At 22.5% G+C, this 19,557-nt stretch overlaps 3 protein-coding genes across 3 annotated transcripts; 2 read left to right on the top strand and 1 right to left on the bottom strand.

Annotated features, from left to right (window-relative positions):
* Positions 1-744: 744 nt before the first annotated feature.
* On the top strand, positions 745-4,023 carry PBANKA_1025400 (cysteine protease ATG4, putative; the record flags this gene model as incomplete). The annotated part of the gene is made up of 3 exons (XM_034565347.1): positions 745-3,612; positions 3,764-3,863; positions 3,980-4,023. 3 exons carry the CDS (start codon positions 745-747, stop codon positions 4,021-4,023), a joined length of 3,012 nt encoding a protein of 1,003 aa, XP_034422053.1.
* A 1,358-nt stretch (positions 4,024-5,381) lies between these two features.
* Positions 5,382-15,373, top strand: PBANKA_1025300 (rap guanine nucleotide exchange factor, putative; the record flags this gene model as incomplete). The annotated part of the gene is made up of 2 exons (XM_034565346.1): positions 5,382-6,719; positions 7,301-15,373. The coding sequence occupies 2 exons, from the start codon at positions 5,382-5,384 to the stop codon at positions 15,371-15,373; spliced, it is 9,411 nt and encodes a 3,136-aa protein (XP_034422052.1).
* A 1,163-nt stretch (positions 15,374-16,536) lies between these two features.
* On the bottom strand, positions 16,537-17,907 carry PBANKA_1025200 (H/ACA ribonucleoprotein complex subunit 4, putative; the record flags this gene model as incomplete). The annotated part of the gene is made up of 1 exon (XM_034565345.1): positions 16,537-17,907. One exon carries the CDS (start codon positions 17,905-17,907, stop codon positions 16,537-16,539), a length of 1,371 nt encoding a protein of 456 aa, XP_034422051.1.
* Positions 17,908-19,557: the final 1,650 nt, after the last annotated feature.

Below are 19,557 nucleotides of genomic sequence, written 5' to 3'. Positions count from 1 at the left end.
ACTTGCAATGTAATTAAATACGTACAATATATATGCAATTGTATGTATGCGTAAAATCAATCATTTTGAATCAAATGTTAATGTATTATATATTATTTCGCTTAAATAAGTTTAAGACAAAGTAATTAAAATTATTCATACACATCCATTTTGCAAAATTATATGCAAGTGTACTTCTGGCCACCTTATGTAATATAATTATATTAAAAAAAAATTTACTTTTCTTTTAGACTTCTAAAGTTATCACATTTTTATTAATATATAATTTTTAGTATTTATAAATATTGTTTTTTTATATAATAAAATATCACTTGTATATAAGAATTGTATAAATATATAATTATGTGCGTATAATATGAAAGGAATATAATAACAAATTTTGTGTAACCCAAAATATAAAGTTCACTAAAATTGTATTTATCATACCCTGTTAGCACATAATGGAAGAGTATTATCAAAATTAAAATATAACATTAAGAAAGTATTTTCAGATTTAATAAATTATATGCATACAATATATATGTGTGCACGAATATCTAGATTATACGTTTCCATCTTTTTATTTTAATGTTTTTACAATCATTATGGCCAGTCATATTTGAGAATTACTCTCACACATGCTATTTTTGTTAAATGTTTTGGAATTATTTTTATATACTAATTTAAATACTATTAATATGCGGTAATTAGGCAGTGATATATTATTTCCATTTTCTTTAAATTGTTATATTACAACTATTAAGAATGGAAAATAAAACAAAGTGCTTACAACATAAAAATGGCGTAAAACATGTAAAATCTTCCCAAATTACGACTAATAAGAATAAACAAAATAACAATGATAGATTGGTACATGAAAATGGACAAGCAAATATTCCTAATATGGGTGGTACACATGATAAAAAAATTTTTAAAAAAATGCAATCCCAAAAATATGGAAATAATTTAAGTATTATAAAAAATAAAACTAGCGAAAATTTGTATAACCATAACAATAAATCAAAATATGACTTTATAAATTATTTAAATGGTATTAAAAGTAATTTCTCCATTATAAATTATTTTAAAATGTTAGTTAATGTATCTATTTATAATTATATACCTTTTAATTTCAGAAATATATCAAATGATGCTTATGTGTGTGGAAATTCTTTTATTCTCAAAGATCCTAATTCTTTAAAATTATTTTTAATTCTGTGCAAATCAAAAATATTATTTACATATAGATCGAACTTCCTCATAAAAACTAGTGATAGTAAAACGCTAGTTAGCAGTAGTAGTAGTAATAGTACCCGTATGAAGAATAGTAATCATTTTTTAGAAATAAATAAAGTTGTAGAAAGCATTAAGAGTAGCACATCCTTTGATTATGCCACTACTTTTAGGGATAATAATATTATTCATTCTGTAAGTAAAAATTTTGATAATGAAAAAATTAATATCCTAACCTCCGCCAATAATAATGATAAGCATGTTAATTCATCTACTGATAATGATATTATTATTAGGAATTATTTAAGCATCTCTTCTATAAATAAATATTCTCATTATAATAATATAAATAATGGCAAAGAGGAAAATAAAAAGGGGTTTAAAAAAAACAGAGGGGCAAAAATCAAGGGAAAATACTACAAAAATAAAGTTATAAATTTTACAGATATGCCAGAACATTTTTTAAATAAAATATATTATGATAAAAAAAAATACTTGTATATAAATTGTGAAAGTATATCAAGTTTTAGCCATATATATATTTTTAATAAAAAAAAACATGTACACATGAATAAAGACAACTGTTCATATAACAAAAATGATTCCAATGACAACCTTATAGAAAACAAAACTAGCGCAGGCATGCATCTTAACAATATGAATGATAGCCAAGAAACAATTATATATATAAAGGATAATTTTGAAAATGAAAAAAGTAATTTTTCATCTTTAAATCATAATAGTGTCGAAAATGCTAATTCTGTAGACACTGAACAGTTTATCACTAGAAGCAATGATAAACTTATTTCCAGTGAAAACGATAATCTAAATAGTAATTTGGAAAATAAAAATTTAAAAATGTATAAAGATACCTCGGAAGAGTTTATAAGCAAAGTGAACAAGCTAATCAATAATGCAAATGTAATGGACTGTTATAATGGTAGTAATAGTGATGGACAAAAGAAACACGAAAAGTTGTTCAAAAATGAACTATATACAATAAAAAAAAAATTGGGTACTAATAATACTATAAATAGTAAAATTAAAAACAAATATAGGCACTTTTTTAAATTAAAAAAAAAACGAAAAAAAAAAAAAACAGATGATACTATATCTATTTATATGAGCGATAAAGGCTGGGGTTGTATGATTAGAGTAGTTCAGATGGTATTAGTTAATATATTTGTCAAATATACAATATCCGAAGATTTTATGTTTTTTCATAATCTAAATGATTATATATTTTATAAAAATTCCCTTAATTTAAACACGGAAAAATTGCTACATGAAAAAAGTGAAGAAAAAATAACGAAATATCATACAGAGAAAATTAAATTGAAAAAACTTGAAGATAAAACACATGAAATTTACTGTTTAAAAAAAGTTTCCAAATCAAATATATCGGATGAAAATGATAATTGTTCAATATTAAGTAAAAATAGTAACCACACACTTGGAGATAAACCAAAACACACATTAAATGGAAATGTAAAAACCATACATCAACAAGATCAATATAAGTATAAATATAATGATATATCTATACTTGGATTAAAAAAATTAATTTTCAGTGATAATAACAATAGCACAAGCAGTAATAATACAAACATATTCCATTATTTTAAATGTTATAAAACTTATAGAGATTTTTTAATGAACAGTGAAAATAATATTCAGGATATGAATAAGAACAACTATTTGATATTTCCTATATTATCAAAATTCCGAGATACTGAAAATGCAAAATATTCAATACAGAACATTATATATGAAGCAATGAAATATAACAAAATTCATAAAGAAAGTATAGAAAAATTTGTGTATGAATGGTTTGGGCCTACTAATAGTGCAATTATTATATCTAATATAATTAATAAAAAAAAAGTGTGTTTTCTTAGAAAAAAAAGAAAAAATACAATAATAGATAAGCATTTAGATAAACAAAATAGTGTCGATGGATATAAAAATAACACTAAGTGCATATTTGTAAAAAAAAAATACCGAAATGCATTTTTCTCTATAGCTTTTGAAACAGGAGTAATATATAATAATCGTGTTTTAAAATTTTTTCAAATAAAGCAAAAAGTATTTGTAATTATATGGGTATGCTTAAAATTAGGAATTGATTCAAAAAGTATTTTGAAGTATAAGCAATCAATATTATCGTGCTTTCGTTTAAAACAATTTCAAGGAATAAGTGGAGGGAACACTTATACTAGTGCTTATTATTTTTATTCAGCAAATGACAATGGTCTTTTTTATATAGACCCTCATATAAAGTGCCAAAAAGCCTTTACGGATTTAAATACAAATATAAGTTCAGAATTTTTTATGCATCGAATAAATCTATTACCATGGGAGCATTTGAATTCATCAATGTCATTAGTCTATGTAGTTAATGTATGTTTTTCTATATGCCTGCATGTACACATATTAATTATGCATATATTTATCCTTTAAAATAATATTGTGTATAATGTATTACATTATGTTTACTAAATAATATATTAAACATGCATACATATACACTTTCCTTAAATATTATATTTAGTCTAAAGATGACTATTTCGATTTAATTCACAATTTAAAATTGATTGACCCCAATATATTTGAAGTCTATGAAGAAGAACCACAATATACTTTTAAAGGAGGTAACCTAATTTAAAATTTGAAATAATGTGCAAACAAACGTTCTTTATTTTATAGCTCATTTATTCATACTTCTAATATATACATGCATATAAATTCGAAACTATTATTTTTGCAGAATTAAACGTTGATAGTGATGACTCAGAATTGATTTTGTTGTAAAAATTGCGTGGATATTTTATGGGTTACCTTGTTACAATATAGACAAATTATTAATTTGATAAAAAATGTAATGTATATTTTTGTTTAATTTTTTTATTTAATTTGATTAGTGAAGATAAATTAAATCTAAAGGCATTTCACAAGTCTTACAAATATGTATATATATTTTTTGTGTTTGTTTATTAGCTTAATTTTTTACAATCGTTTCATTTTTTTTTTGTCAAATATTTTTCCCTTGTCTTTGTAGCCCATAGATAAATACCTTTCCATTTATTTTTGTATTACATTGTATTTTTGTTTTATGGTATAAATTAAATCAAATTAATTTGTCCTACATATTTGTTCTTTTTATTTTTTATTTAAATATATTTACTATATAACATACTAATTGCATTTTAATTTTATGGGTTATCTTATGTCCTTATTTCCCATCATATTAAATATTGATTAATTAAAAAATGCGAAAAATTACGAAAAAAAAAAAAAACTATACATTTATACAATGTTTAAACATTCCTGTTTTTTTCACAAAAGTATACTTTCTAGTCATAATAATTTTTTTTTTAATTTCAATGAAATATTTGTACGCAATGCTGTACATTTTAAACGTGTAATGAGTCTTTATATTATATTTTATCAATTTATTTATTCATACATCTGTTGTATGGTCATTTACACATTTATTTAATACTTTTGCATAATTTCTCTGAATTATTTTCCTGTGTGCATATTCATAATTTAAATTTTACAGGCTTATTTGCTACATAGCTGTAATTTTTGGACTTTATTTTTCAGTCTATACAAATTTGATCTTTAAAAAAAATTTACCTTTATATACCACAAAATAATTTATACATGTTGCTGAATTTTCACAATAAATTTTCTCTACAAATAATAATTTTGTTTGAACTTTTAACATTCAATGAAAATTTTTTATATTTAATTTTATAAAAAATTGCGTTATTATTATATATATTTCGGTGTAATTAATTCAATATATTCTCCATCTTGTAAACAAAAAAAAATTAATTATTATATACACATTTATAAATATGTGTACAAAATTATTCTACAATATAATTTTTATAACATTGATTAAGCAATTTTTTTATAAAAATGCCTAAAATATAAATAAGTTAGAAAATTAATAAAATATATTTAGTTGTTCTGAGCGTTTGAGTTTGTCCAAAAAAAAAAACAACCTGGAATTGGCATATATACAAATATATTATACATATTTATGAAATTGACAAGGTATATGTGTATATTGAAAAATAATGAAAAAAGGAAATAAAGAAAATTTAAAAAATAACGAAGATATAAAAAACGACGATTTATACAATGTCTATAAAAATAATATGGATTATTCTGAGGCGAAATCAATTAAACAGATTCATGACTATATGAAAGAATGCTTAAGTAAACCTTTCAATGACAAAAATTCAATAGAACTATGCGAAAATGATATACCATCAATCTATAGTTCACTAAAAAAATATATATTAAGATTAACAAATATAAACAATTTCATGAGGTGTGAAAATTATGTATTAAAAAAAAAAAATGAAAAACTCATTAAAAATATTAAAGAATCAAACATCTCATATATGGATAAAAAAAACATGCATGATATATATATAAATAAGATAAATAAATTAAATAACGAAAATGATTTTATTAAATATAAATTTCAAAAAATGCTAAGGAAAAATATTTCCTTAGAAAGAAACAATATCGAATTAAACAGAAACTTATTAAATAAAGACAATTACACACATCTTGAGAATAATAAAAAGAGAGTAAAACATGACAATGAGGAAAACAAAATTATAGAGACATATAAAGGTTACAGCTCCAGTCATTTATATGAACATACAAAATGTGATAATTCAATTATTTTCAATAATGAAAATTATTTAGATAATATAAATCCTTTTTCCCTTGAAAAGGAAATAGAAAAAATCATTGAATGCACAAATATATTACAAGGCATATTAAATTTATTAAATCATAATTTAAAATATGAAGATCCAATTATATTTGCAGAAACGTTAAAAAACATGAACATAGAAAAAGAAAAGCTATTGGAACATAATTCTTATTTAAAAAATAAAATTTTGCAAATAGAAACATTTATTTTAAATGATCCTTTTTTAGGTGAAAAATTTAGTAATTTATATGATATGGTAAATATAGATTTTGATAAATCTATAAAAAAAAATATAAAATTATATGAAAAACAAAATATGAAAATATTATTTAAAAGATTATGTTCATTGGAAAATAAAAATGATGATATAAAAGATGAATTAATCTATCAAAAAAAACAATTAGACATGTACAAAATGCATATATATGATATCAAAAATATAATTAAAAAAAAAATAAACAATTTTTACACCCTTAATTATCATCAAAACATTGTGTTTAATGCATTAAACAAATTTAATAATGCAAAATTTGCTTTTAATAATTTAAATTATTTTAATTCATGTGAAAATGATGAAAAATCCATTTACAACTCTTCCATGATTAAAGACAAATTTAATTGCACAAATAATTTGTCTACAATTAAAAATTCAGACTCGTTTACTATTTTTCAAATAAATAATAATAAAACTGGTCATAATCATAAATTGCTAAATGAGGCTTGGCAAAGAATTTCCCAATTAGGCCAAGATGTCTGCTATTTCAAAGTATGTTCAAAAATATTAAAATAATTATAGTACAAATAAAATAAATAATTAAGCAAAGAAAGTAAATTAGTGTAATTAATTATTTTAGTCTTTATGTTTTAAATTCATAGTCATATATTATATTTTATAAAAAAATTATAATGGAATATTAATCCATATATCTCTCTTAAAATGCTTGTGTTTTACAATTTTATTAATTTTGATAAAAATAAATATATATACCACACATGCATGTCTAAATAATTTCCTTTAATAAAAATATATAAAATAAATTTGCATATATAAGACTATAGATCAACGTTCACAACATTCAGAATTATTAATAAATACACCAATTTAAATTTTCTATGTATATGAAATTTATTATTTGCACATTTTCTCTTTCTATTAAATTGCATATTAAGATTCGTATTATCATATTTTTTCTACGCTCCTTATAATTTTTGTGTGGTTATTATAAATTTGTTCGATTTTAAAAGCACCTTTTTTAATCCTTTGCTTTCGAAAAAAATCATAAGTTCGACACATACTAAATAAAAATACATGAATTATATATATTAATTTACAATTTTTTTTATTAGAAAAAAAAAACTGAAAAAACATGGTATGAAGGAGAAAAAGACATTTCTGGAGAAGAGGATGATTATATGGCTAATGAACTATACTACATAAAAATCAAGGAATTAATAAACAAAAGAAAAATAAAGCTGAATAATTTTTTAAATAGCGAATTAAGAGAAATTAAATACACACAAAATGATACTAGTAAAATAAGCCAATGCAAACTAGGTGGCTATAAATTAAATAACTGCAATTTGAAGATAGATTCGAGCAAAGATCCAAACTATGAAAATAATTATATTAATAGTAGAATTATTTTAAAATATATGAAATATAAGCAAGCATATAATTTTTATATGCAAAATAAAAATTTATACAAAAAAAATGTAAACAAAACAAAATTTAACGATTTTTTAAATAAATACATATTGAATGATGAATGCCAAAACCCTTTAAATTATAATAATGATATCCAAATTGGTGGTGTAAAAAAGACATTTTTTGAATTACATCAAAAAAAAAAAATTCCACATAAAAAGAAATCCAACGAACAAAGAGAAAGCATGTACGTTGAAATAGAAAATATAGATTTCGGTGAAAATCAAATCAAATTGTCTCAAGAAAATAATTTGTTAATTTCTAAAAAAAGCGATAATAGTGAGCTGTTGTGTGAAAGTGAAAATGTGAAAAAAGACATCGAAAATGAAACAAAAAAAAATGATTCACTCGAAAAAAATGAAGACAATTATATAAGTTTAAATAATTTAAAAAATAATGATAACAACTCTGAAAATTTTAATTCATGTCTAGAATGTCCCAAAAGGCATGATTTATCTCTAGACATTTTAAGAACCAATATTAATAATCTTGCTAAAAAAAAAACAATTGAAAATACAAATAATGAGCATATAGAAAATGGTATCCATAAAAGAAGTAATTCCAATATGTTGGAAAGTTATGAAATAAACAAAAATATTTCATCATCTAGTATAAATAGTAATCAAAATTTTAACACAACAAAAGAACAATTATATCAAAATGTGATAAATCGTGAGCATTTCCAATATTCAATAGAATTTGAATCGACCAATGAATCTGAAAAATTAACAAATATAAAAGAAGAAAGCGAAAAAAGTGCCAATGATTTGAAAAAGGAAATAATTATTCAAGAAAATAAATATGATTCTACAAATGAAGATTTTAATCAAAATTTAAAACACCAAAAAAGCTCAATTTTTGTAAAAAAAAAAATAGATTGTGATATCGAAGTTAAGAAAATTATAAATCAGTTAAGTATCGAATTTTATTCAGATGAATTAAATAACTCAAAAGAATCTGAAGGAAAAGAAAATTTTATTTCAATTAAAAATATATTAGATTCGCCAATTTTAGTTAAAGATGATCAAGAAAATTATCCAAAAATTCCCAAAAGGGTAAATTTTTCAAGTTCAACAAAAAATGATACAATGGATATTCATGAAAAAAGTATAACCGATTCAAATAAAGCAATAAAAAAAATGAGTAATAATAAAATTGACAATTCTGAAAACCATGATAATAAAAAAGGTGAACCTAGTGTTGAGCAAATTGAAAAGACAGAGATAATGGAAACAAATTCATATGAAAATTCTCTCCAAATTAATAATTTCGAAAAAAGGAAATCTTCTGATATATGTAACACGGATGAGTTTGATCTAAAGAGATCGATAAGTGGATATTCGGATCCAGACTTATTTGACAATAAAAAATATTCAAATATTAAGATTGAATTATTTAGAGATATAATATATAAATATGATAAAAATTTGTATGAATTTTTTATAAAGTTAATATTACATAGTAATACTGATTTAGTAGGAGAATTTAAAAACAAAATATTTAATGCTCAAATTGCGTCTGAAAATGTATTAGATTATATTGTTAGTAATTACACAAAAAATGAAAACCGGGGTAATAATATAAATATCAATAAAAATACAAAAATAGAAGAAACTGAAAAAGTCATAGATTTACTAGGAAAAAATGACTGCAAAATAATCAATGAATATATATGTAACAACAGCACGAGTACATCTTTACGAACTTTGTACCATAAAATACATTTTATAACGAAGGAGAATTATAAAGAGTTTAAAGACAGATTGTTAGAAAGTGGTGTAATTAATTTAATAAATTTATTTTTGGATGAAGATATAAACCATTTTGATAAAATATTTTCTGTGTCTTTTGTTAATTTTGGTGATACGCTTGGTATATCGAGGGATACATGTATATCTCATTTTAATAACATGGATAAAAAACATAAAGAAAAAGGATATATTTATTTGAAGCATATACTTGATTATTTAAATATAGAAAATGAAATAAAAGAAGAATACCACAAATATAATTTTATATCCGTAAAAAACAAAAACTACATATATATAAGTATTAATGAAAATTATTCTAATTTATATGAGTTTTTTAATGCAATAATAAAGAAAAATAATTTATATATAACTTTGAATGAGTTTGTTTATTTTTTTTCTCAAGATGAAAAATTGAAAAAATATAATTTTAGAAAAAAAGATGTGATTGAGTTGTATTATTCTATCCTGTTTTATGCATACTATAATAATAAAAATAAAAAACTTTTGAATATTTTACAATCTTCAGATAACCCTAAAAATGATGGCATAAATACTGTTGCTAATAATAATGTGGTTAACAAAGAAACTGACGATAAAAAAGAATTATATAAAAAGGAAGATGAAAATAGTGAATATAATTTGCATCTATATAAGGGATATTTCACCCTAAGTGATTTCAACTTTGTGATTGAATTAAAAGATCTTTATTCGTATTTTGAAGGATCGGAGTGCCCATATACAAAAATAAAAAGAAGAATAATAGAAATTTATGGAACTTTAAAAAATGGGGTGCTAATAAATAGTGAAATGTGTAATAATAATGATGATGATGATGACAATTTGGAAAACAATGATGCAGATTTAAAAGATTTAGGCATTGAGTTAAATGAAGATTCATTTAAAATATTTATGAAAGACAAATATAAATATATGCACTACTCTAAATTATCATTATATAGAAAAAAAGCAGACTCCAATAAAATAGTGCAAAAAATAAATAAGAAAACATTTATGTGTTTAATGTATAATATAGGTATACATATAAATTATTGTTTAATTTTGTGGAATAACTTTATACAGTTTTTAGAAGCAGATTTATTAGATTATAAAATACTCTCTGCTTTTTTAAATGGAGAAATTAATCTATCTAATAACGAAACTGAACAAGATATCAATTATATAAAAAAAAAAATAATGAATAATAATTTAGAAGTCGACGAATTTTCTAGAAATAACAAACACAGGTTAGATGGTACTATATGTTCACATTTATTTAAAAATACTCAAAAACTATATTCTACTCATGCATTGACTTTTGATGAAATTGAAGTGCTTTCAAAGGTGCTGACAAATGTGCATCCATTTAAATATTTATATAAAAACGAAAAAAAAAAGTTTATAAGCAATTTGACAAAACATTGTTACAAAAAAGGACACACCTTTGAGTCTATAAAAAAAGAGAGAAACGTTAAAAATAATGAAAAAGTTTGTAATAAGGAAAAAAAAAGTACCGAAAATTATATGGATACAGAAATTATTATTCTCTTAAACGGTATACTGAAAAACACCAAAGAAAATAATTCTTTCATTAATAGTGTTAATGTAATCGAAAAATGCAACTTAAAGTTTTACATAGCTCATACAAATGTTGCTATAGTCGAAATAAACGATAATATTTATACTGAGGATTTTGTTAATTTGGTTAACAGAAAAAGAGAATTATCTAATGAATTTATGAGTATTGTTGATAATATACCTATATTTAAAAACTTTACATATGATTTAAAAAATTATATATCTATGAATATTAAAAAATGTGAATATAAAAATAAACAATATATAATAAGACAACATGATGATCCTTTGGATTTTTATATATTAAAAGATGGAGAGGTTAATATTTATTATAATAATACAGATAATGCTATAAACACGTTGTCAGCATATTCATTTTTTGGAGAAATATCCATAATATTTAATACGTTGAGAACATGTAACGTTGCTGTTAAATCAGATATAGCCATTTGCTATTCTATTTCTAGTGAATATTTTCTATCTTTGTTAAATAAAGATATAGTCAAAGAATTTATAATCCATTCTCAAATTAATTATAATGAAGAAAGCTTAAACAATGCTATCATAACATATATGAATAATCAAATACAAAATAATTCAAATAATATAAAAGACATAAACATATCAATATCCCGTTTGAATATGTCACCTAATACATCTGTAAATACAAGTATGAGCAACAATTGGAAAAACATTAGTCGTGATAATATAAGTAATTTAACATCATCTACGACCTTATCATTAGATAACATTATGTTAGATACAGAATACATAGATAATAAAAAATATATCCGTTCTTTTTACAGTGATTTAGACAAAATACTTTTAAATAATTTTAATACTGAGCAAAAATATTTGATTGAAGAAATTGAAACAAATTTAATGAGAGTGAAAGTTTTTAAAAATATATTAAGTAAAATGGAAAAAAAAGATCAATTTGTAAAAAATTTGAAATATGAAAAATGTCCCAAAGGAAAGCATTTAATATTAGAAGGAGACATATGTGAAAAATTTTATTTTATTAAGCAAGGTGTAGTTTCAATACGTCAATTTAATCAATATAAAAATACGTATGATGAAATAATTACTTTTAAAGATAATCAATATTTTGGTCACCAATTAATTTTGAGCAAAGCTCCATCTATTTTTATTGTAGTAACTGTATGTAATACCGAATTATACACAATAGATGCAAATTTGTATATACAGTTTTTATCCCCTTTTATTGGAATACTTAACAAATCAAAAGATATAAATCAACTAGATATTTTAACAGAAAGTATAAATAATGATGCTAAAATACAAAAAAAAGATGGAGACTTTATAGCAAAAGCTATACATTTTTTAAAAAAAATAAATATTATTAATAAATTAAGTGATGATGAATTATATAATAGCGCTAAAAATATTCAATTTAAATTTTTTAAAAAAGGAAAAGTTATTATAAAATATCAAGACGAACCTGATTTTTTTTATATAATTAAAAAGGGGATTGTTTCGGTAAAAACGGATAATGGAGGAAAGAGTATATCCAATGAAAATAGCTTAAATGTGAATATAAATATGGATTTTGATAAAACAAATATTACTGAATCACAAAATGAAGAACATAATATGGTCAAATCTGTATATTTGCACAAATATGAATATTTCGGAGAATTGTCTATCATAAATAATCAACTAAGAACAGCTACATGTGAAGCGTATACAAATTGTTTCTTATTAGCTATAGACAAAATATCTTTCACAAATTATTTTAATAAGATATTTAGCGAACTATTACAAGAAGCAGAAATAAAGTATACAAAAAATTATTCTTTACCTCCATGGCTAAAAACCATATATGGTAATGAAAATAACTATGATAATATAAAATCTTTTATATCTATAAACTTGCCTAAATTAGATAGTTCACTAAGTAGTTTATCAGATAGAAGTAGCGAAGAATTTGAATTTGAAAAAGATATAAAAAAGAAAATTAAAAAAGCGAAAAAAAAGGAGAAGGAAATAAAAAATAAGAAAACGAATAAGAATAGAAGCGATAAAACGCTAGAAAAAGACAAAGTAAATACTAAAAGACAAAATAATAATGAAAATTCAAATAAAAAAAAAATTAATGAATCAACGAATGGTATATCCCATTCAAAAAGTAACTCAAACTTACTCAGTTTAAGTATAGAAAATGTTGATGAAAAAATAAAAGAGATTGAGAAAGAGAAAGACAAAAAATTAGAAGAAATGAAATTAAAAGAATTAAAAGTCTTCGAACAAATCAAGTTAAGGGATGAGAAAAAAGTCGAAAGAATTATGAAAAAAAAAAATAAAAAAAAACATAAAAAAAACGATATGCTTAAATTAGATGATAATATTGAGAAAAAAACTGAAAAAATAAATAAGAAAAAGAATGATAATCTTGCAAAGGAAAAATTTCCAGAAGTAGAAAATAGCCAAATTAGTGGAAAGGTAAACTTAAATGATGGAAATAACCCAACAACCCGGGTAAAAGTTAATGGGTTGAAAGAAGCACACAATGAAAATAATAATATTGCAGAGAAAAAACATATTTTACAGACTAAACAAGTAGAACAAAAAGAAGGAAAAAATAAATTAGCACCCTTAAATCCTCCTAAAAAATCATCAAGCATTTTGAAAATTAGAACAAACTCATCCAGTTCAACTGATTTAGATGTGAAAGACTTAATACAAAAATTAACAAATTATATAGAGTCGGAATATAGTTCAATTTATCAATTTTATGAAAGTATAGACAAATTTAATAGAGGGTATATAAAATATGAGGATTTTTTGAATAGTATGAATTCTATAAATATTACATATAAAATATTTGATAAAGAGGAAAAAATAGAAAATGTTTTTAAGCATCTTTGTAATGATATGAATATATTAACACCAAATAATTTTTATATAAGTGTTTATAAACATAAAAGTATAGATAAATATGAACTAAACTTAAGGTTATGTGAAATGTATAGTAATAGTATATTAGGTTTTAAAAAAAACACTTCATTAAAAACAGTTGATGATGCTATTATAAACTATGAAGAATTTGAAAATGTTTGTAACCAAATTGGGTTAATTGATAAAGATAATATACAAAATATTTGGAATGAAATAAATATAATGAATGAAGGAAATATACCATTAGAAATTATTCTAAATATAATTAACGGAGAGTTAGGTGTTGAAGAATCGTATGAAATATATAATAACAAAAAGTCGATTCTAAATCAAGTTGTTAATTTTTTTCAAGGTAATAATGCTGAACTTATAAAAATGAGTACTAATGTTATGGAATATAATATACTAACTAATTATGAAGATCCTGTAATTATTAATAAATCACAACATAAATCATATCCAAATGAATGTAATCATATAGTTAAACAACTCGAATTGGATCCCAATTTTAAAATTTTAACATTAGATCAAAGAAAATATTTTGCAACATTAATGGATAGAAAAGTATCAAATTTGGGAGATATAATAACTAAACAAAATTCCGAAAATGCACCAATTATATTATTATTTGAAGGAACGGCTAACTTAATTACATATACCCTATTTGGTATAGAAACTGTTGTTCGAGAAATTAAAAACGATGAAATATATGGTTCATCAGAGGTTATTGCTGATTCTCGATCAGATTATGAAGTAAAAATAAATTCAAATAGTGCAATAATTTGGATATTAAAAAGAGAACATTATAATGAAAAAATTAAACCTATGTTAGAAGAAAGACAACAAAATTGCACCCATATTTTACAAGTACTTAAAAATGTCCCAATATTAAGATATTTGCCTTTAGAAATACTTGATAATATTTCTTATTCTATGAAAATTGAAATTCATGAACCTAATCATACGATTATAAAAGAAGGGGATTATGATGATAAATTTTATATTATATGTAAAGGATTAGCAACTGTTGATATACCATCAAAATTTAGTTATAATAAACTTATTATTTCATCATTAAAAAAAGCTGATTATTTTGGAGAATTATCATTAATTAACAATACTGCAAGAACAGCAAATGTTGTTTTGGATACTACCTCTATTCTGTTTTCTCTCGTATCCTCGGAATTTAATAGGTTGTTAAGTCCTTATTTTGATAAATTTACAAATAGGGCTAAAGCAAATTATAAAAAAATTAAAATAGAAAATCCATTACCCGACACAGATATACAAATACATAATGTCAATCAAAATTACCCCAATTCATTGATTTATAATAGAAACAGGAAAACAAAAGTTACTATACAAGATAGTAACTATTTGAAAAATATTGAAAATAATCTGAAACAAAATATACCCAAGCAAAATGAACCACACAAATCACAAAACCCTGACAATAAAATTAATACATAATTATGAAGGAATAGCAAGAGAAAAATGTAAAAAAAAATTATTAGTAGCACAAAGCGAGTTTGAAAAATATGAAGACCCTATGAAGAGGAAAATAATATAAAAATAAAAGATACTAAAAAAGGGAAATATCGTAAAGGAGAATACCTTCAAAAAATAAAAATAATGCATAAATATTTATGTAACTAGAAAAAAACGGCAAACATTGTATTGAGAACAGAAGGAGTATATATCATTGGGTATTAATGCATACACTCACATTTGATAATGTTTCGCTTCAAACGTTATAATAATATCTTTTCATGTAAATTTTCGAAAATATGTGATCAAATATTTACTTTATATCTTATTACAAATATGAACAAAGACAAAATTAACTTATATTATTTATTCTGAAATCTATAAAATCATATTCATTATCATTCCCTTTTTTGTTTTGAATTTTATATATCAGTTATTTTATTTTTATTAATTTTTATAAATGATTATTCAAAAATTTTTGAATTTGATTTTTTATAGTTTGCATAATTTCATAATTTTTTTATAAAATGGTTTCAGTTGTTTATTTTTTTAAATTATACAGTTATAGAACGTAATTGTAATTCTTTTGCCGCTTTTAAGTATTAATTAAATATGTGTATATATATGTTTTTTCCGATATATGCGATTAGAATCAAACTCATATTATATGTGTATTACTTGTATGAGCAAAACCGAATGAAACACTCCTAACCATGCATAACAGTATGTTCATGGTGAATTTGAAATTATGAGATGCACGAGTATCAAATTATAGATTTAATTCATATATTTTTTAAAATTAAAAAAAAAAAATTAATAATAAAAAAGGAAATAAACCAATATATAATTCAAAAGAAAAATAAATAAAATAATAATAAAATGCATATGGGTCTAAACCGACAACTTTTTTACGATTTATGCATATTAAAAAAAATGATAAAAACAAAATGCTTGTTTAAAGAATTAGCACATGCTATAAAATTTTTATAAAAAAGAGTACAAAATGTTTACAAATATTTTATATACATGAAAAAATATAAGAAAAAGAAACTCACACTTCGATAATTCTTTCATATATTCAGTGAATTTATTTTATTTTGTCACTTATTTACTGCACTAAAAATAATGGAAGTTACATAGTGTACCTAATTTACTTTTCTCTTTTTTTTAACAACTCCAGAACCATCATTTTCAGGATTATTATTATCCATTCCTAGTGATGGATTATTTGTATCCTTAATATTATCACCATTTATATTAGATTCCAAATTGTTTGAATTATTTTCTGCATTTTTTGTATTATCATCCATTGTTAATGCATAACTAGATGTATTACCAACAATTTTGGGTGCGTAACCCTCACTTTTAATCCAGCTAATTGGAGTTTTTTCATTTGGTTTTCCATATTTATCTAAAAGCCCAGCAAGTATTAATTTTTTCTTTTCCATCGATCTATTTCCAAATCCCCATTTAACATCATAAGTATCTCTATCCATTATAACTCGCTTAGTTAATGCAACAATACCATGATCAACAGTTGCAATAACCGTAGATGTCATTTGCGCGATAGCTAACGCAACAGCTTCACCTTTTGTTGTCATCAAAACAATTTCTGAATATACATCAATATTATTATCAAATCGCAAGACTCCTGGTATAGTTAACTTGGCTCCATAGCATATTGCATTAACGGCACTATCTTTTATTACTATACGTGGAAAATTTATTAATAATTTTTCTAAAGGGGTTATAATTTTTCTTAAATATGTTTCATCGCCTGTTGTATCATAAATATATTGAGCATCCATAATATCATGTAATGTACACATATTATCATATTCTGTCATATTCCCAGATTTTACTCTTCTTAATTCTTGCATATGTGCACCAACTCCTAATAATAAACCAATATGCTCACATAATGTTCTTATATAAGTCCCTGCTTGACATCGAACCCAAAATACGCATAGATTATTTGTATCATCGTAATCTAATAATTTCGATTCATAAATTGTTCTAACTCTTAATTGCCTTTTAACTGCACATATTAATGGGGGTCTTTGGAATATTGCTCCTTGGAAATTATTTAAAACTAATTTTACTTCTTCAATACTTTTAGGCTTTGAATGAAATTTACATACACAAACATATTCTTTTCCAGATTCTTGTTGCGACTTTACTAATCTAGTTGCTCTATTTAAACAAACTAACAATACCCCTGTAACTTTAGGATCTAACGTTCCACTATGGCCTGTTTTTTCACATCTTAAAATTTTTCTTATCCAAGAAACGACTTCGTGGGAAGAAGGATTACTTGGCTTATCTAAGTTTATAATCCCATATTTTAAATATTCCTTTAAATTTCTTGAATAAGGGGAATTACCCATAGGGAGGGGGGTAAAGTGTGAACTACGGATATTTAACTTATCATAATTTTTTAACAATAATGGCCAATTAGAAGCATCTATGGTTGCCTCCTTTTTCTCTGGCTCGATTTTATATTCAACTTTCTCCATTATCCTTTAAATTATTTAATCCCAATACACATATATATAATGCCAATAATACTATGCAGTATTTCTTAGCATATATTACATAGCGAGTGTTTCACTACGTTACTTTTTATTTGGTTTATCTTGAAAATATATCAAATGTATAAATATCAGTATACGAATTTGTTTATACTTTTTTTTAACTTATAAATATTCACAATAATATATAGTGGAAGAATTCATTTAAAATTTCACAAATAAAAATACGATTTATATATTGCTTGATATTTTTTTATAATTTAAAATTCATAACTGATATCAATCTTGTTCATATTACTTAGCTAATCCATTTTTTCCATCCAATACAATTCAATAAGCCGTTGAGATAATTTTGCATAATTTTATTAACCGTAATTTATGTAGCTTAATTATTTTGTATATTCATTTATTATTTTTTTAACTTATTTTGTTAACCTTGTTTTCCCCTTGTATTTTGTTATATATTACTTCCATATATTTTTCCCTTATAGAAAAAATTTAATTCCTGTTTATATATTTTTTTTTTCAATTTATTAATTTATGTATATATTATTTTAAATATTAAAAAAATTAATGATATTCAAATATTTCATTGGGGGGAAAAATATATGTAATGCAATAATATACCTTCATAATAATTATATTATATTTTCCTAGCGTCATGATATTATGACAACTCGACATTGCCCTATATAAATAAATTCGCTATGATGATTATTTTTTTTAATATTTATTGATATGCATACTTTTAAAAATGCATTTATAACTCAACAAATACATTAGAATTAAAAGGAAGTTATTGAAAGAGTTAATTTTAAAATACTATTATTTTCACTGTTAATATATTAATTATATATATGCATATATAAGAGTATTTTACATAGAAGTAATCATATAATTTTATAGAGAATAAATAAATTACTGTTTTTTTTAATCACAAAATATGCTTAGCATACGTTCCAAAAAAGTTAAACTATTAATATATATATATTCTGTATATTTTTCTTCGTATTTTGTTCATATTTATATGGTTAAGCAACTAGTCTTAATCCCCAAAATGGTAGGAATACCCATATAGTATATCGAATTAGTGTAGTTCTTTGTATATAACGTAATTATACAACTCTCTGATTTATAAAATCATTATTAATTTCCTTTAGGGTTAATGTATATATAAGGCAATTTTTTATATTTATGTTACATATATATTATATGTGCAGATAACAAGTTTTATTCATAATTTTTTAAAACAATAATATATCGATTCATCAAAATTCGTTTATTAAAAAAAATAGGTATATATATATATATATATATGGAAACATACATATATATATGCATCAATTCATTTAAATAATAAAAAAACGTGTGATCCATGAATTTACAAAAATTTTATTACGTGGACAGACCATTTTTTAGGAAAATATAAATACAAAAAATGGATGCAATATATAAATTATGATATAGGCTTATAGTATATTGTAAATACCAAAAACAGTATAAAAATATAAACGAAAAATCATTTTTTTAGAAACAATAATATAATAAAAATCATTTATACACACACAATGTATATTTATTTTTCATGTATTCATTAATTAATAAAAAAAAACGAAAGATCAAAAACCTACTTTA

Source organism: Plasmodium berghei (genome assembly GCF_900002375.2).
Source record: "Plasmodium berghei ANKA genome assembly, chromosome: 10".
In the NCBI taxonomy this organism is placed as follows: domain Eukaryota; phylum Apicomplexa; class Aconoidasida; order Haemosporida; family Plasmodiidae; genus Plasmodium; species Plasmodium berghei.
The sequence above is the reverse complement of the archived record's forward strand: the minus strand, read 5'-3'. Positions and strand labels throughout refer to the sequence as shown.